Raw genomic sequence first — 20,012 nt, forward strand, 5'->3', positions numbered from 1 at the left:
CCAGGCTGTTCTCAAACTCCTGGGCTCCAGGGATCCTTCTGCCATGGCCTTCCAAAGCACTGAGATTACAGGCCTGAACCAATGCACCCAGCCAGTCTTAATTATTTTTAAGTACACAGTTCACTAGTGTTAAGTATATTGACATTGTTGCAAAATAGATGAGAACTTTTTCTTGCAGAGTTGAAACTCAAACAATAGTTTACCCATTAAAGAATAATTTTCCATTTATTTTATATTATTTGCAGGCATAAGGTAATTTAGATGAGACAGTTTGCCTTGTTGTATTCAAATGTTGATAAATTCTTATTTTCTGCAGCCATTCCAGTTTACCTGAAAATATAAATATCTTTGCTGCTTCCGGTAAGAAGATAGAATGGAGACATAGGTTTGTCAGCAATAGATTTTCTTCTGGTGGAGAATCCTTAGATACCTCATTGGGTCTGTGTGCCAGGTGATTTTTCATCTCCTTTGACTGGGATTGGTCCAGATGTTGAATTTACTAGAATGATTTTTCAGTACTGCAGAAGGGGCTACAGAAGATGATGAATTACTACACTCTGATATAGCCACGTGATTAAGGTGTCAGATTTCCACTTTGTTTAGCAATTGGGATAAGATGCTGTCACTTCTCAATCTCTTTTACCTATTCATAGCCCAAAAAATTAAGGTACTTAAAGGCTTTGTCCTGCATCATCTTACTGCCTTATTCTGCACTCGCTATGGGGTGTCTCATTTTCTCTCTCCCCCTCGATAATTCAGTATTCCTCTCAGATTTTTGTCTCTACCCTGGACCTCTTTCCTTCACCCTGGACCTATCCATCTCGCTGCCTACCAGGTATCTCCACTTGTCTTTCTTACACACACCTCACCTTAGCATGTCAAGACAACTTACCTTCCCCTCAGCCTGCTCCTCCAGGTGCTCAGATCAAAACCTGGGAGTCTTTGTTTTTTCATCCCTCACCCCCTACATCTAACAATCAGAGAAAACCCTTTGTTGATTCTACCTCATAAATATTGAATTCATTCTCCACTGCAACCAACTTAGCTTAAATTGCCAGCTTCCATCTTTTGACTGGACTGCACATATGGCCCCTAAGTGTCTCCTCATATGCCTTTGATCTCTCCATTCTATTCTCTACCTGCAGTCAGAATGTTCTTTTAAAAAGACTAGGCTGGGTGCTGTGGCTCACACCTGTAATCCCAGCACTTTGAGAGGCCCAGGAGCTCAAGACAAGCTTGGGCAACATGGCGAAACCCCATGTCTACCAAAAAAATACAGAAATTAGGCGGGCATGGTGGTGTGCGCCTATAGGTCAGCTACTTGGGAGGCTGAGGTGGGAGGATTGCTTGAGCCTGAGAGGTGGAGGTTTCAGTGAGCCGAGATTGCACTACCACATTCCAGCCTGGGTGACAAGAGTGAGGCCCTGTCTCAAAAAAAAAAGATATAATTTTAATTTATACCAGAAAGCTCACCCTTTAAAAATGTATAATTCATTAAGTTTTAGTGTATTTGCAGGATTTTACAATCATCACCATCATTTCATTTTAGAACATTTTTATCACCCTGAAAACCTGATATCTGTTAGCAAGTCACTCTCTAGTCCCCTAGTCCCCAGACAACTGCTAATCCACATTCTGTCTGTTGATTTACCTGTTTTATATATTTCATATCAATAGTGTCATATAGTATGTAGTCTTTTGTAACTGCTTTCTTTCACTTAGCATAATGAGAAATTTCACATTTTGGAAGCATTTTAATTTGAGTAAAGAGGCATGAATCTTACATAACATCATAGTGTTAGTCACAGAAAATACGTTAATTCTAAATAAATGTGATCTGTCTTTAGTTAGTATCGAGTTTATAGGTCAGCAGAATTTTCCCAAGCAATTGCGTGTGCTTTTTCCAATCTTTTATTTGTCATTGATTTTTCTACCCTTGATACTAAGAAACTGTTGTCCCCACTCAGTACAAAGTAACAGAGACCCAGAAATCTGAGAATAGCTGCCTCTGTGTGTGTGTGTGTGTGTGTATCTCTTATTTAGTTGTGGGCAAATCTAGTGGCTAAACCAGTGATTCTGAAATTTCCTCATTCTGTCAGATGAAGTTTTGTTAGTGGAATGCTTTGTTCAGGCTTGATTTCTTCAGTGTGTGTTGTATGTGTTGGGCTGTGTGAAAATGTGGTTGGTACATTTGTGGAAGGTAAAAATACAGGCTACTCAGCGCTTCTGAATTTCATGGGTAAAGCCTGTGTACTCATGTTGGCTTTTCCTAGAAATACATACTGTGTGGCTAAGTCGGTAATATGTTTATTGAATAATGCTGTAGTATTTTAACATATACAACCATAATACAGTCTCATCCTGATTAATTTAAAATATTTTTACTATAAGATTATTGATTCATAGTGATTTGTTACCTCCCAATAGCATAGACATTTCTCTGCCGTCACCCTTGAAATACAGTCACCTGACCCTTGCTTGAGTAATTCCATTGGTAAGGAGCTCTCACTTTTCCCTGTTCTAATTGTTAGGAAGTCCTTGTATAAATTCCACTGAAATCTGCTCCCACTGACTTCAGTTATGCCATCTAGAACAAAGCAAGTGTCATCTGTCATCCCTGAAATTGTCATCCTCAAAACTAAAGATCAGCCTGGCTCCCTTAGTCACTTTCACAAAAGCTTGAGGATACGGTCCTTGCTGTATTGGTTGTCTTTCTGGATGCGTTTTAGCTGCTCACTGTTTGGATATGCAGAATGGTTGTAACTGAACCACAGTGTGGCTGTCTGTAAGTGGCCTGGTGAAGGCTGGAGGCTGCCTCTGATCTGGAGTGTGTTGCTCATTTCCTCTGCGGTATAACAGGGTGTTGCATTGTTTGACTCGATTTTTCGAAACACACCCATCACATATCAATCCATAAAGAAGGATCAACTAAAACCTTCAAGTTCTTGCAACACTCATTAGACTGCTGCCTTTAGTGTTACTGCATCAAGTTTCTTTTGCTTTTTTTTTTCAGCATCTATCTAAGATAAGGAAACAGATGTTAAATTTTGGTATCTCTCTTCTAGATGAAGTAAAGAAGATCTTAGACAAATTTTACAAGAGGAAAGAAGTTCAGAAACTGGGTGCTGATTATGGACTCGATGGTAAGGCCCAAAACATCTTCCTAGAGATATTTTATTAACTCTTACAGTACAGCTTGGTCAGGATTGTGCAGCCCCTTGTGTGACATGGAAATAAGTACATTGTTGTAGTCTTGAGACACGTCCCTGCCCTTTGCTTCTGGCTGGGCAGGAGACTGGCGAGGCTCACCTGGTGAGCCATACTGCACAGCAGAGGAACTACAGGTATGGCCTTCGTTCATGCTGTGCTAGGACTTGAGTTTTAGCCCAGATCATGATAAACCAGCTGTACTATCAAAAAAAAAAAAAAAAAAAAAGACTGGTGAGTTTGGTGTGGTGTGTATGTGTACTTTTTAAAATGAAAACTAAGCCTTAGATCTTTTCATTTTGTGCCTCTACAGCTCGTCTCTTCCACCAAGCTTTCATAAGCTTTAGAAATTATATTATGCAGTCTCATTCCCTGGATGTGGACATCCACATTGTTTTGAATGATATTTGCTTCGGTGCAGGCAAGTGCTTAGAGAATTTAAAAAATCCTATTGAACATGCCTTCTATTTCTTCCCATACTTCATGTTTATTTCTCTAGAAAGGTTTATTTGGTTTAGAATGGGTCTGGTAACTTCCTCTGTAAATAATTCAATGCTTTGACAGTTTGACTTCTAGGTTGTTTGCTTTTATATTGGGTCCCTGAGCTAGTTATTACGTCACCCATATGTCTTAGACTGGAGGAAGACTGGGGCCACAGTGAAATAAGCTGTCATACAAGTTAGAATTAGTGCATAGCAGATTCCATCTGTTTCTGCCACTGGCTTCCTTCTGCCTCATATCAGGACAAAGTTCTTACTATAAAAGAAAAAAAAAGTGAGAATATCGTCATTTTATTCCCACGGCAGTTTGGCTTTGGTTATGTATTTGACTCTTAGACCTGCACCTTGTGCCCAGTACTGAGGATACAGTGCTGAATGGGACATGCCCCAGGCCCCTCTCAGAGCCACAAAGATATGGAGAATTCGTGCTCAGGAGCAAACACATATTTTCCTTGTCTGTGGTTTTCAAAGTTTAAAAAATGTTCATACCTTCTTCTCTGTGATGTATATGTCTAGGTTCTTTATTTTTAATTTAACTTTCGCCAGTGCTAATCTTCGCCTGTTTGTACTAAAGGAGTAGAATGTGGTGCTTGCTAGCCAATTTCCTGTTTTCCTGAAGATATAGATGAAATTAAAAGGAAAAAGTAAGACAAAACAGGATCCCAGAAAAGGATAAGGTCCCTAACTTCAGGACTTTTCTACTTTTTTTCCCTTTTTTAAATGTGGATTGCACATGTTAATACAGTGTTTTATTTTCCAGCTCATGTGGATGACTTATTTCCATTTTTCTTGAGACATGCCAAACAAATATTTCCTGTGTTGGAATGTAAGGATGATCTACGTAAAATCAGCGACTTAAGAATACCACCTAACTGGTTAGTTTCTCCATTTGTGGATTTGAAATTTTCAGTTTCTAATCTTGGATGATTAGTGATCATTATTTTTTTCTTGTATTCTAGATAACAAATTATAAGGAGTCTGGATTAGGTTGTTATCCTAAAAGAAAAAAAAAAGGAGGCAATTAACTCTTAGGCAATTAACTGGTATCTCACCTTGATCCAGATTGAGTGTGGTTTTAGGTTTTATTAGGGCAAATCTAGAATAGCCCTGACTTAAGGATGTTGTCCTTAAGCCTATGGCCTTTCTGGTGTCTTAGCTGAGTGTTAATGAGTTCTTAGCTGGGTGTTAATGAGTTCCTTCTACCGTGGCTGGAATTGCAACAGCCCCTAGCATTTGAGACGTCTTTGAGACTTTCCACTCAAACCCCTGGTAGCCTGCTCTTTCCTAGACCCTGCTGATTCTTACCTTGTACAAGGTTAGCCCAGTCCTTGGCCAGAAACTCACAGGGAACCCCCACACAGACTTCCAGGCTCTCCTTCTGTGCACCCTTCTCTTCCACACTCTGTTTTTCACATTTTAGCTGCTGAAGCAGCTCAGAACTTGATCTCTGCTCGCTTCAGTGGGACTGTCCACCTCCCTCTGCCTTAATGGGGTGCAGTAAGGCTCATCTCAAGTGTTCTTTTCTTTCAGGGATTGCAGTCCTGCACTGCCTGTGGCCCATGTCCCCACACATTTACTGCATATATTTTCCCCCAATTTGTACTTGTTTTTAGTGGGGGGCAAGTCTAGTGCCAGTTATTCCACCATGGCCAGAGGTAGAAGACTCCATTATTGTATTTGCATATGTTTGGAATTCAGGGGCCTGGGAACGTTTGCTTTTAGAGTCTTATGTTTAGAACTGTGGGAATGATGTGAACATAGGTACAGAACTGATAGCAGTTTAAGTTTATTTTTATTTATTTATTTTTTGAGATGAAGTTTCACTCTTGTTACCCAGGCTGGAGTGCAATGGCGCAATCTCGGCTCACTGCAACCTCCGCCTCCTGGGTTCAGGCAATTCTCCTGCCTCAGCCTCCTGAGTAGCTGGGATTACAGGCACGCGCCACCATGCCCAGCTAATTTTTTGTATTTTTAGTAGAGACGGGGTTTCACCATGTTGACCAGGATGGTCTCGATCTCTTGACCTCATGATCCACCCACCTCGGCCTCCCAAAGTGCTGGGATTACAGGTGTGAGCCATCATGCCTGGCTAAGTTTGTTTTTAGTAACCCCTGAGAAAAAGAGATTTATACAATGGGAAAAATATTCAAGACGTTAATTTGCATTTGAGTTTTTTTGTCCCCTAGTTAGTAAATGCCATTCTTGGAAACCAGTCATTATTTTAATGTAGATATGAAACCCATTGTTTAGTTTTTCAAAGACTTGATCTTGTGAAGATTAGGAGGATATTTCACTTGGAATTTGTTTCAATTGGTATCTTTGCCAAGATGGATTTTGAAGTTAATGGGATTAAGCTGTTTACCTACTCATTTTTTAGGTACCCAGACGCTAGAGCCATACAGCGGAAGATAATATTCCATTCAGGCCCCACAAACAGTGGAAAGACTTATCACGCAATCCAGAAATACTTGTCAGCAAAGTCTGGAGTATATTGTGGCCCTTTGAAATTACTGGCACATGAGATCTTCGAAAAGAGTAATGCTGCTGTCAGTATATTACCAATTATTTGCTCATTTTTTTTTTTTTTAATTTGCTTTTTCGGAGGGAGTGGGAAAAGATGTTTGTAGTAATTTACTGTTAACAAAAAATTACCATATTTTATTGTATCTAAGAAGCTGTCAATTGTAAGATGTACCATTATTTTATGTACAATTAAGAAAAAAATGCTACCAACTGAACTCTGACATGTTATCAATTCTTAAGATGCACCTTGATATCAGAGATACAAAAACGTGAAAACGTGCCCAGTAAAATGAATGAAAGACAATATTAAAGAACATTTTACATATAGAGAGAAATGCAGAAAGTAACATATGAATAAGCTTGAACTTATTACCCCACCTCATCATATCTTAATATTTTGTCATACTTGCTTCACTTACTTTTTTATGAAATAAAATATTGTTGATATAGTCGAAACTCTGAAGTCCTTTGCCCCCTCAGAATTAAGCACTACTCTTTGATATTTAATTTACCTTTTATAGATTAGACCTCTGATGCTATTAGCTAGAACTAATGATAAAGACTGAAGCCACCTTTTCAAAACTGAAAGGACTGAAGCCCTGTGGTCTGAGGCATCATTTTCACTAAATGGGCTACGTTTTTGTTCATTGTTTTATTGTGACTTTATAATGTGAACTTAACCAGTTTTGGTAGGTAATTTGCATTCTCTTTTTTTTTTTCTGAACAATTTGAGTAATTTACATACATAATGCCTCTTTATCTGTAAATACTTGAGAATATATTTCCTCAGAACAGACTTTTACTGTAACCATGGGATATTTATCTGAAGCAAGACATTTAATATTGATAGATTACTCTGACTGAATACACAGTCCATACTCAGATTTTATCAATTGTCCAATTACACCCCATCCTCCACCCTTCCAGGGTTCTTTTCAGGGTCTCACATTGTTTTTAGTTGTCATAGCTCTAGTTCCATTCATTTTGGAAGACTACAGGTCAATTGTGTTGTAAACTGTCCCTCAGTTAGGATATGTCTAGTGTTTCCCCATGATTTGATTCAGGCCACTATGATGACTGGTCTGGACTTCCCCAGATTTAGCACCAAGAATCCTCCATGCTGGGGAACCCATTAGTCCTGGACAAACCACATCACCCTGACATAGCATTGATGTTGGTCCCTTTCAGGGAATTGTAATAGGAGGTCTTTACATTCTTAAATTGTATTTATAATGTTCTTCTTGAATATAGAAACCCAACTCATTCATTTTAATAAAGTCAAATAGTTCAGAGATGTACAAAGTTAAAATATGAAACTGCTGCAGTGTCTCATGCTTTTGTTTCCTGAGGATTTAGCTGATTTGAGATGTTTCCAAGTTCACCTAGGTTATGTAAGAGAGTAGCTCTTATTTTACTTTATTTTTTATAAAAGGGAAAAAGCATTGGGAATATTTTAACAGTGAAACAAACTGATTTGCTGGTAGTGGAGAGAATACTCTGTTAAATATCCAAAACCTATTTTTGCCATTATTTTCAAGACAGAAATAATTCTAGGTTTTTTCCTATTCATTCTAGGGTGTGCCATGTGACTTGGTGACAGGTGAAGAGCGTGTGACAATTCAGCCAGATGGGAAACAGGCTTCACATGTTGCTTGTACAGTTGAGATGTGCAGTGTTACAACTCCTTGTATGTATATGCTGTTGAAGAAACTATGATTTGGTATTTTTAATTTTAAAATACACTTGAAATGTGAAACAGGATTTTTGTATGTGTGAAGAAAAAATTTAAAAATCTAGAAAAAGAAGAGAATGAGTATGACAAACATGCAGCCACCATTGACAAATGCTTGCACCTGAAATTCTTTCCCTTTTTCTCTTAAAAGAGCTAAAATGTTAATAAGTATAATTGAAACTTCCTTTGTACCACACTCCAGTTGTAATTCCTCTCTCCACTTTTGTTCTAACTGATAACAAATATTTGGTGTGTATAGTTTTCCTGTCTCTTTTCAAGATATATATTATATCATTGATATGTATTACTTATCAATAATTTAGATTGTGTTTTAAAACATTTATGTGATTATTATATTGTTATTATTGTTCTGCTACTTGCTTACTCCACAAACGTGTTTAGATCTAGTCTTGTTGAATTACCTATAGCTACATATCTGTAGTTAATTCGTTTAAACTGTTTTATAGTATTCCATCTAAGAACTGAAATGATTTGTTCCACAGTTAAAGGATATTTAGGTTGTTTAAAGTTTTTTCCTATTATGTACAGTGCCACAGCGAGCTTCTATTTAAAGGTGTTTTTTGTTTTTTTTTTTGAGTCAGGGCCTCACTGTGTCATCCAGACTGAAGTGCAGTGGTGCAGTCATGGCTCACTGCAGCCTCAACCTCCTGGGCTCAAGCAATCCTTCTGCCTTAGCCTCCTGAGTAGCTACAACTACAGGTGTGACCTAGCACACCCAGCTAACTTTTTATTAATATATTTTTTGTGGAGATGGGTTCTTGCTGTGTTGCCCAGACTGGTCTCTAATTCCTGGCCTCGAGTGATCATCCGACCTTGACCTCCCAAAGTGGTGGGATTGCAGGTGGAACCCACCACATCTGGCCTTAACATTTAAGTGAAATTAACTTTTTCCTTATTATGTAAGCAATCATATCTTCGTTATTGAAAATATAAACATGTAAGCAAGCAAAGAGAAGAAAACAAACCTACATAATTTCCCCGTCCCACCTATCCAGAATCAACAAGTGTTAATTAACCCTCTGGTATATATTTTCCAGACTTTGTCAATATTTGTGTTCCTGTTGTGTATGCATATAGTTGTGTGTGCATGGTGAGTGTATATATTAAATAGGAATGTACTTGACTATTTGGTAGCTTGCTTTTTTTCATTTTAACAATCAACTTCATGAGATGAATCGTTTTTTAAAAATCAGTGTATTGTAAAATAACACATTGTACTATAGCACAGAAGTTTATAAATCGGAATTTCTTCTCTACGTCCTCTTCTAGTCTTGGTTGTACATACCCAGATCACAAGTACTTTTTTTTTTCTTTTTTGAGACAGGGTCTCACTCCTGTTGTCCAGATAGGAGTGCAGTGGCACGATCACGGCTCATTGCAATCACGACCTTCTGGGCTCAAACAATCCTCCCACCTCATTAAAAAAATTTTTTTTTGTAGAAACGAGGTCTCACTTTGTTGCTCAGGCTGGTCTGAAACTCCTAGGCTCAAGCAATCTGCCTCACTTCGGCCTCCCAAAGTGCTGGGATTACAGGCATGAGCCACCATGTCCAGCCACAATAAGTAATTTCTAATCTGGTGATTTTTCAGTATAAAATGAGCTTTCTTTACTTTCCTAAGTGTACAATTAATAAGCATATTAATTGTACTTTTTTAAATGTTATCTTTTCAATTCTGTGGTATTTGGGGAAGAAAATAAAAATATATGAATTACAGGGACTAGAATAATATGTTTGGAAGCATTTTAGCTTTAGAAAATAAGATGAGACATGAATTTTTGCCATAGTGACGGGCTTAATACCCCAAAGAATGAGCATGGCTGGGGCCCAAGGAATTATTCCTTCCACTTCACTTTCTACTCCTGAGAGCTGCCTGGTTTCTTGTTGTAGAGATGCTTCATTAGTAAATGAAGGGCTGTCTCCTCCCTGTTCTGGAACTTGCTGCCTTCTTTTACTTCTGTATAGATGTGGTATTTCTTACCAGGCAAATTCTCCAGGCTGTCTCTTCTATTGTAAAAAATAGGACAAATAGAACTGTTCCATTTGGGAGGCAGTGTGGTATAGTAGGTAGAAGTATGGACTTGGAGCTGGGTGTGGTGACTTTCGCATGTTAATTCCAGCTACTTGAGAGGTTGAGATGGGAGGATCGTTGGAGGCCAGGAGTTCGAGGCCAGCCTGAGCAGCATAGCAAAACCCTCATTGCTAAAGAAAATGTTTTTAAAATTAGCTGGTCATGGTGCTATGTGCCTGTAGTCCCATCTACTCGGAAACTGAGGGAGGATGATTGCTTGAATGCAGGAGTTCGAAGTTACATTGAGCTATGATTGTGCCACTGGACTCAGCCTGTGTGATAGAGTGAGAAACTGTTAGGAAGATCATTTTCACCTAGGAGTTCCAAGGCCAGCCTGAGCAACATAGTGAGACCCTGTATCAAAATTAAAAAAAAAAAAAGGCCGGGCACAGTGGCTCATGCCTATAATCCCAGCATTTTGGGAGGCCGAGGCAGGTGGATCACGAGGTCAGGAGATCAAGACCATCCTGGGCAACATGGTGAAATCCTGTCTCTACTAAAAATATAAAAATTAGCTGAACGTGGCAGCATAGTCCCAGCTACTCAGGAGGCTGAGGCAGGAGAATCGCTTGAACCTGGGAGGCAGAGGTTGCAGTGAGCCAGGATCATGCCAGTGCATTCCAGCCTGGCGACAGAGCGAGACTCCATCTCAAAGAAAAAAAATTAAGTAAAAAGAGTAGGCTGGGCACAGTGGCTCACACCTGTAATTCCAGCACTTTGGGAGGCTGAGGTGGGCGGATCACAAGGTCAGGAGTTTGAGACCAGCCTGGCCAAGATAGTAAAACCCTATCTCTTAAAAATATAAAAGTTAGCCAGGTGCAGTGGCAGGTGCCTGTAATCCCAGCTGCTTGGGAGGCTGAGGCAGGAGAATCACTTGAACCCAGGAGGCGGAGGTTGCAATGAGCTGAGATCACGCCATGCATTCTAGCCTAGGCGACAGAGTAAGACTTCGGGCAATTACTTAATTTCTCTGGGCCTTTGACTTTTCTGTCAAATGGAGATAGTGATAATAGTTAACCTCATAGATTTGTTGTGAGTATTAAAGGAGGAGGTGCAATTATAAAACACTTAGAACAAACCTGCCAGAAAAGAGGAACCCAGTACGTGGTGGTGATGGTGAATGCTTGAATTTTGGTGTTGGAATTTGTTTATAGTACTATTTAAGTAGATGATATCGCTCACGTTAACTTTTTTATTTTAAGATGAAGTGGCTGTAATTGATGAAATTCAGATGATTAGAGATCCAGCTAGAGGATGGGCCTGGACCAGAGCACTTCTAGGTTGGTAGTCTTAATGTTATAAAACCCACGCTTCATGACATCTGCACTGAGATGCATATTTATCTGCTTGCCATTGCCAAATAGAATCACCTAGATTCTTTCTTTTTGACACAAAAGTCAGCTAAGTGTGAGTTTTTATTTTCTAAATGTTATTTTAATAATGGGAAATCCATTTTTTCCTGTTATAAAACTAGTATAACCATGTAATCAAAGTTAAAATGTTCAAATCTCATCATATTTACACAACTACAATTTATGTTTTGATGTGTTTCATGCTAGTCATTTTTTTTTGTATGTGTATATGGTGTTTTGAGAACATCTAATTTTGTATCTTGCTTTTTTCACTTCTGTTTTTCATATTACCTATTAGTATGATCTGATATCTCCATTGAAGGGCAATACTGTAATTTGCTCCATAGAGTTGAACGTTATTTTACCTGTTACTAATAATGCTGCTGTAAAAATCTCTGTGGCCAAAGCTTTTTATTTTTTGAGACAGGGTCTTGCTTTAATGCCTAGGTTGGAGTGTGGTGGCGTGGTCATGGCTCACTGCAGCCTTGACCTCCTGGGCTCAAGCAGTCCTCCCATTTCAGCCTCCCAGGTAGCTGGGACCACAGGTGTTTGCTACCATACCTGGTTAATTTTTAAATTTTTTGTAAAAACAGAGTCTCCCTATGTTGCCCAGGCTGGTCTTGAACTCCTGGGCTCAAGTACTCTTCCTACCTCAGCCTCACCAAATGTTGGGATTATAGGCATTAGCCACGATACCCAGATTATTGAGTAGCTGGGATTACAGGTGCCTGCCACCATGCCTGGCTAATTTTGTATTATTAGTTGAGATAGGGTTTCTCCATGTTGGTCAGATTGGTCTTGAACTCCCAACCTCAGGTGATCCGCCTGCCTCAGCCTCTTAAAGTGCTGGGATTACAGGTGTGAGCCACTGCAGCTGTCCTGAGAGATAATATTTTTGGAAATACTTGGTAAGGTTGTAAAGCAATATGTAAGCCAATGTAAAGTACTTTGGCTATGTAAAATGTTGCATATTTAATTATAAATCTTTAAAATTCAGAAACCCAGTTTTGTATTGACAGGACTCTGTGCTGAAGAAATTCATTTGTGTGGAGAACCTGCTGCTATTGACCTGGTGACGGAACTTATGTTCACAACGGGAGAGGAAGTGGAGGTATTCGATTAGATGCTTTGTTCTCCAGGTAGCATATCAAATAGTCCAGCGTACCTAGGCAGTGGTTTCAGAGGCCCTAGATAATGCCAAAATTAGAACTCAACTAAAAAGAAAGATTTATTTTCTTGTGACCAACTAAATCATATATATTTGATTGAACCTCATGATCTGAAGTTCTGACAGTGTGATCACACCATAGGTCTTCTAAGAGTACAAGAAATTCTTCACTTCTTGACAAAACCTTGTGGGGATTGAGTAGATCAAATTAAATAAATCAGGACTCTTAAACGTCTGAGACCCTTCTCAGACTTCTAAGCAAGTTTTTCGTTTTCAAAGTCTTGTATGTCGGATATCGGGGCCTTTGATACACATCTAATTGCCAGACACAGTTTATATTCTTTTTTCAGATTCTTAGACTTAAGAGTAACTGGTTTCCTTTTAAGCCTAATTCTCTTTTTCTTTATCCAAGTTCTGTAATAAAATGAAGAATTCTTTTTTTTTTTTTGAGGCAAAGTCTCACTCTGTTACCCAGGCTGGAGTGCTGTGGTGCAGTCACAACTCACTGCAGCCTCAGCCTCCTGGGCTCAAGTGATCCTCCCACTTTAGCCTCTGAAATAGCTGGGACTACAGGTGTGTGCCACCATGCCTGTCTAATTTTTTATTTTTTTGTTCCAAGGGCATCTCACCATGTTACCCAGGTGGGTCTTGAGCTCCTGTGCTCAAGCAGTTCTCTGACCTTGGCCCCCCAAAGTGCTGGGATTACAAGCATGAGCCAAGGAAATGATTTTGAATTAGCCTGCTATTTTAGTTTTGTGCCCAGCTTTCAAAGTTTGGAAAAAATATATAACATACACTCACACACACACATAAACACTCTCACTTCCCAGAAAATTGAAGTTAAGGAGAGATAGTGGAATATAGTGGAATAAATTTTGGAGTCCATTCTATGTTTTGCCCTTCTTCGCTTTGCATTCTTCAGGCAAATCACAGAAGGTTAGACTTGCAAAATGCCTCGGACATTAATCTTTTATTGGGCTCAGTTTTATTATTTTATAAAATGGAAATAACAGTTAATAACCCTTCTGAACCTAACACATTGCCATGAAAATCAAATATCTGAGAAAAAGCTGTGAAAATATATGAAACACTGTATCTCACCTTATTAATTTAGAGATGTCAATGAGAAGTGATGGTTAACACTTAAAATATCAAAATTAATGTTTTTCTATGTTTTCTTTTGAATACCATTGATACTTACCAATTTTTAGCTACTCTTAACTGCATTGCAAGCTTTTCACTTAATTACTAGTCACAAGAAGTTGAGTTAGGTGTGTCATTTTGCCATTTCATGTCTTTATTGTAGGTTCGAGACTATAAGAGGCTTACCCCCATCTCTGTGCTGGACCATGCACTAGAATCTTTAGATAACCTTCGGCCTGGGGACTGCGTTGTCTGTTTTAGCAAGAATGATATTTATTCTGTGAGTCGGCAGATTGAAATTCGGGGATTAGAATCAGCTGTTATATATGGCAGTCTCCCACCTGGTAATTGACTTTCATTGTGACAAGATATGAAGTCTTTTATCTTTGCAATTTATGTTGAGATATGTATAGAAAACATAGTAAACAATATTGAATTAAGCTGCTTGACGTATTGGTGACTTGTTAAACGTCATATAAAATAATTTTCTATTTCATCTTAGTGGAAATAGAAGTATTTTAATTATAGCTCTTGTTACTGCTATTATTAGACTGTATCTTAAATGTTGAGTTTATTATTTTCTTACAGAAATGTCATTGAAATCTAGACTTGACCATGTCCTTTAAGTTGTAGTCCTGAAATCTGTGTCCTCAGGAATGATAAGGCTAGTGTGGAGGGGGATTGTGTTGCTATATGACAGAGAATGGATTTAAAGGATAAGTGGCTTCTTGAGGATATAAAGAAATAAAAGTTTGAAACAGTAAAGGTTTTGTCATTAAAAATGGGAAGAGGAGGTGAGGGTTTCCAAGATGTATTTAACATGATGTAATAAAAGACTACTGATTTAACATAAATTGTTCTTATTTTAGGGACCAAACTTGCTCAGGCAAAAAAGTTTAATGATCCCAATGACCCATGCAAAATCTTGGTTGCTACAGATGCAATTGGCATGGGTCTTAATTTGTAAGTAATTTGTTTTTAATAAGCATGAATATTCAGTGAGAGTTGGGTGGTGGTTTTTTGTTTTTCAGTTTTCTAATTGCCATTCATGACCAAACACTTTGATTTAGGAGAATAAATATTATAGGATAGATTTGAGATTTATCTTGCCTCCACCTACTGAGGGAATAAAAAGAAAATATTAAATAGCACTAGGACTTTTTTAGAGACAGGGTCTTGCTCTGTTGCCCAGGCTGGAGTGCAGTGATGCAACTGTTGCTTAGTGCAGTTTTGCACTCCTGGGCCCAAGCGATCCTCCTGCCTCAACCTCTGGAGTAGCTGGGACCACAGGCACACACCATAAAGCCTGGTTAATTTTTTGTTTTTTTGTGGGGTAGTGACAAGGTCTTTTGCCCAAGCTGGTCTCTTAACTCCTGGCCTCCAGTGATCCTCCCATCTCAGCCTCCCAAAGTGCTAGGATTACAGGCATGAGCCACTACATTCGGCCCACACTAGGACGTTTGAATGCTGCCCTCCACTACTGGTAACCTGTTGTACTACGTCACTTCATTTTCAGTTTCTCAGTCAGGTGTCTGAGTGCCTATTATGCATGTGGGGCTAGTTATTATCTCTAAATGATAACAATGTTAAGCCTAAATATTATTATTTATTTTAGAGACAGAGTCTCACTCTGTGGTCCATGCTGAAGTACAGTGGTGTGATCATGGCTCACTGCAGCTTCAAACTCCTGAGCTCAAGCAGTCCTCCTGCCTCAGCCTCCTGAGCACTAGAGCTACAGGCACACACCATCATACCCAGCTGATTTTTAAAATTTTTTGTAGAGACTGGGTCTTGCTATGTTGCCCAGGCTGGTTTTGAACTCCTGGCCTCGAAACAATCCTCCTGCCTCAGCCTCCCAAAGTGCTGGGATTATGGGTGTGAGCCACTGTGCCTGGCATGCCTTAATTTTTCAAGTGACAGTCAAGATTGCAAGACGACCTAAGCTAGTATTGGAGTGAGCATTATGTAATGATCCAGTATTGGAGGGTTTTTCATACAGTCTGTGGGATCACTTTTATTTCTGTTTCAGGAGCATAAGGAGAATTATTTTTTACTCCCTTATAAAGCCCAGTATCAATGAAAAGGGAGAGAAAGAAATAGAACCAATCACAACCTCTCAGGCCCTGCAGATTGCTGGCAGAGCTGGCAGATTCAGCTCACAGTTTAAAGAAGGAGAGGTTACAACAATGAACCGTGAAGATCTCAGTTTATTAAAGGAAATTTTGAATAGACCTGTGGATCCCATAAGGGTAAGGTGTAACATGTTAATTACTACTTCTCAGTGGAGGACAGTCATTCTTTCCCTCACCCACCATCCAGACTCTTGCCTCAGACACTTTTCTGGATACAACATAAGTGAAAGAAAATATTGTGCCATGAAAACTGCATCAAAAATCCCTACTTTATTGCTTTGGAGAGCCATAGAGATCCTTTGATCAGAGAATGGTATGCAAGTGAAGGTCCAGATTGATAAAGTTTAGTTAACCTGATTTGCCTTTAATTTCTTCTGGAATCTAGCAGTGGGAAGGAACAGGGAGGAAAGCAGTTGCTTCAGGTGAGCACACAGAGCTACATTAGTGGACTGAAAAATGACCAGAAGCCTGAATATAGACGAAACCCTTGAGTGTAGGGCAAAAACAGCCCTAAGCAATACAACTTCATCCTGTGAAGACAAGATTAAATTTTGGTTAATATAGTTAATGAGTTAGAATTGTACATATTTGAAACAAACTAACTTTCTATAAATAAAATTTAAAGTTGCCTGGAAAGTTCACTTACATGGCTTATCTCATTTGTCCATGACACTAGATGAAGGGGAATATAGACATGAGATAATGCAAGGAGAAGCTCCCAGGGGAAAGCTGTGCTGGAATCATTGCTGTAACTTTTCTTAGCAGTACAGTTAGGTTTGTGGGTGGCTCCCCTGACCTCCCCACTTCCCACCTGGGCACCTCATATATTGGACTCTTCTTCCCTCCCTTATGACTAATCTCTCTTGCCTCCTTTCCTCTTTGTCTTTTTCATTCATTTTCTCTATTTCATACTTCATTCCTTACTTACCTGTGGTCATGTCTTAACACTGTAATGTGCAGCTACAGAGAACTCACTTCTAGTTTAAAAATGTTCTTATGTCTTTCTAGATGTATGTGTGTATGTATGTATGTATGTATATATGTATTTTAGTTTTATTGCCTTGGTTAAAGTGACTGGGTTTTTCTTACTCATTTTAATTCAGTGAGGAGAATTAAGATGGAAAATGGTTTTAACCTGGAAAACAGGTTTTTCTTTCTTTTTTTTTTTTAAGATAGTGTCTCACTCTGTAACTCAGGCTGCAGTGCAGTGGCATGATCATAGCTCACTGTAAGTTCAGTCTCCTGAGCTCAGGAAATCCTCACACCTCAGCCTCTTGAGCAGCTGGGACTTTAGGTGCTCACCACCATACTTGGCTAATTAAAAAAAAAAATTATTGTATTCCTGGATGTCAGACGGAAGAAAAAAGACAAAAAAAAAGAAAAAAAGAAAAAATTTTTGTAGAGATGGGATATCCTTATGTTGCCCAGGCTGTCCTCAAGCAGTCTTGAACTCCTGTCCTCAAGCAATCTTCCCACCTTGGCCTCCCAAAATGTTGGGATTACAGGCGTGAGCCATTGCCATAAAATCATTTTTGTATACTCTATCAGATCATCATAGATTTTAGAAATATGACTAAAATGTAATCAAAAGACTAATTTCTCAGTGGCAGTAAATCTGTCATTTTTACTAAATCATCTCAACTTTTCTAATTGGTAATAAATAGTGAAACGGTATTTTTTCTCTTACTCACATTCTTGGCATTTACTTCGTTTGGTGAGTGTTTAGCCTGAATGTGTTTATTTGGTGAGAGCTTAGCCTGAGTAGGACTTTATCATGAAATCGCTTAAGAAAATCTGTCCTTAAAAAAAAAAAATCAGCTGATAATTGTTTTTTTCTTTTACTAAAAGGCAGCTGGTCTTCATCCAACTGCTGAGCAGATTGAAATGTTTGCCTACCATCTCCCTGATACAACGCTTTCCAATCTCATTGTAAGTGGAAACTCCCTTTCCAATCTCTTCTAAAAATGTTGATATGTCAGGTGATTACTGGTTAACTTCATGATCATGAATGGATAGTCTGCTTTGAGAAATTACTATTTTTAAAATTTATCTTGCAAGCGAAAACTTTTACTCAAAATCTTTTGGGACGTTAGTCCTGAGGAATTTCCTCTCAGATTTCAGGTGGGGATGGATATGGGAGAAATCATCTGGCTTTAAGAGGCAGTGATTAAAGCAAGCCTTTCTGGAAGTCTGTTCTGGCTTAAAGAGATTGTCGTTTGTAGACTTGAGTATGTTATTCAGTGTTCATTTTAATTCACTTAGGCAGTCCAGTAATTTTATATATCTTTTTTTCCCAGGATATTTTTGTAGACTTTTCACAAGTTGACGGGCAGTATTTTGTCTGCAATATGGATGATTTTAAATTTTCTGCAGAGTTGATCCAGCATATTCCATTAAGTCTGCGAGTGAGGTATGTTTTCTGCACGGCCCCTATCAACAAGAAGCAGCCTTTTGTGTGCTCTTCCCTGTTACAGGTAAGCCTTTATCTTTAAGATATTTTGAGTTGCTTTGGATTGACACAGTTTCCCCAAACAGTACTTTGTTATTCAAAATAAAACAATTATTACAGAGTACTCTTCTATGAGAGACTTTGTTAAAACGTAAATGGGGGTTAATAGTAGCAATAGTGTTCAGTTTTCTTTTTTAATTGCATTTTAGGTTTTGGGGTACATGTGAAAAACATGCAAGGTAGTTGCATAGGTGCATACGTGGCAGTGTGATTTGCTGCCTTCCTCCCCTTCACCCATATCTGGCATTTCTCCCCATGCTATCCCTCCCCAACTCCCCACCCCCCCGCTGTCCCCCCCACTCCCCCACAACAGACCCCGTGTATAGTGCTCCCCTCCCTGTGTCCATGTGTTCTCCTTGTTCAACACCCGCCTATGAGTGAGAACATGTGGTGTTTGATTTTGTGTTCTTGTGTCAGTTTGCTGAGAATGATGGTTTCCAGGTTCATCCATGTCCCTACAAAGGACGCGAACTCCTCGTTTTTAATGGCTGCATAATATTCCATGGTGTATATGTGCCACATTTTTCCTGTCCAGTCTATCATCGATGGGCATTTGGGTTGGTTCCAGGTCTTTGCTATTGTAAACTGTGCTGCTATGAACATTCGTGTGCATGTGTCCTTATAGTAGAACAATTTATAATCCTTTGGATATATGCCCAGTAATGGGATTGCTGGGTCAAATGGAATTTCTATTTCTAGGTCCTTGAGGAATTGCCACACTGTTTTCCACAATGGTTGAACTAATTTACACTCCCACCAACAGTGTAAAAGTGTTCCTATTTCTCCACATCCTCTCCAGCATCTGTTGTCTCCAGATTTTTTAATGATCGTCATTCTAACTGGTGTGAGATGGTATCTCAATGTAGTTTTGATTTGCATTTCTCTAATGGCCAGTGATGATGAGCATTTTTTCATATGCTTGTTGGCCTCATGTATGTCTTCTTTTGTAAAGTATCTGTTCATATCCTTCGCCCACTTTTGAATGGGCTTGTTTGTTTTTTTCTTGTAAATCTTTTTTAGCTCGTTGTAAATTCTGGTTCATATGCTTGTTGGCCTCATGTATGTCTTCTTTTGTAAAGTATCTGTTCATATCCTTCACCCACTTTTGAATGGGCTTGTTTGTTTTTTTCTTGTAAATCTTTTTTAGCTCGTTGTAAATTCTGGATATCAGCCCTTTGTCAGATGGGTAGGCTGCAAAAATTTTTTCCCATTCTGTTGGTTGCCGATTCACTCTATTGACTGTTTCTTTTGCTGTGCAGAAGCTGTGGAGTTTGATTAGGTCCCATTTGTCTATTTTGGCTTTTGTTGCCAATGCTTTTGGTGTTTTGGTCATGAAGTCCTTGCCTACGCCTATGTCCTGAATGGTTTTGCCTAGGCTTCCTTCTAGTGATTTTATGGTGTTAGGTCTTATGTTAAAGTCTTTAATCCATCTGGAGTCAATTTTAGTGTAAGGTGTCAGGAAGGGGTCGAGTTTCTGCTTTCTGCATATGGCTAGCCAGTTTTCCCAACACCACTTATTGAACAGGGAATCCTTTCCCCATTGCTTGTTTTTATCAGGTTTGTCAAAGATCGGGTGGTTGTAGATATGTTGTGTTGCCTCCGACGCCTCTGTTCTGTTCCATTGGTCTATATCTCTGTTTTGGTACCAGTACCAT

At 39.0% G+C, this 20,012-nt stretch overlaps 1 protein-coding gene across 2 annotated transcripts in view; it reads left to right on the forward strand.

The window, feature by feature from the left end:
• SUPV3L1 (Suv3 like RNA helicase) overlaps window positions 1–20,012 on the forward strand; it is a 32,443-nt gene that overhangs the window by 2,302 nt on the left and 10,129 nt on the right. Inside the window, exons 1-13 of one of the 2 annotated variants that reach the window (XM_012451434.3) lie at window positions 293–451; window positions 3,066–3,143; window positions 3,521–3,628; window positions 4,468–4,582; window positions 6,085–6,253; window positions 7,806–7,917; window positions 11,256–11,333; window positions 12,425–12,516; window positions 13,880–14,060; window positions 14,586–14,679; window positions 15,746–15,965; window positions 17,697–17,777; window positions 18,146–18,322. In XM_012451434.3, coding sequence (XP_012306857.2) covers window positions 3,565–3,628; window positions 4,468–4,582; window positions 6,085–6,253; window positions 7,806–7,917; window positions 11,256–11,333; window positions 12,425–12,516; window positions 13,880–14,060; window positions 14,586–14,679; window positions 15,746–15,965; window positions 17,697–17,777; window positions 18,146–18,322 — 1,383 coding nt within the window. In that variant the 5' untranslated portion in view covers window positions 293–451; window positions 3,066–3,143; window positions 3,521–3,564. Of the gene's footprint in view, window positions 1–292; window positions 452–3,065; window positions 3,144–3,520; window positions 3,629–4,467; window positions 4,583–6,084; window positions 6,254–7,805; window positions 7,918–11,255; window positions 11,334–12,424; window positions 12,517–13,879; window positions 14,061–14,585; window positions 14,680–15,745; window positions 15,966–17,696; window positions 17,778–18,145; window positions 18,323–20,012 lie in introns of those variants that run through there. The other variant, XM_012451433.2, reaches the window with a different exon arrangement.

The sequence above is a fragment of the Aotus nancymaae genome, unplaced genomic scaffold (assembly GCF_030222135.1).
Source record: "Aotus nancymaae isolate 86718 unplaced genomic scaffold, 86718_ANA_hifiasm-v0.15.2.pri h1tg000010l, whole genome shotgun sequence".
Lineage (NCBI taxonomy): Eukaryota > Metazoa > Chordata > Mammalia > Primates > Aotidae > Aotus > Aotus nancymaae.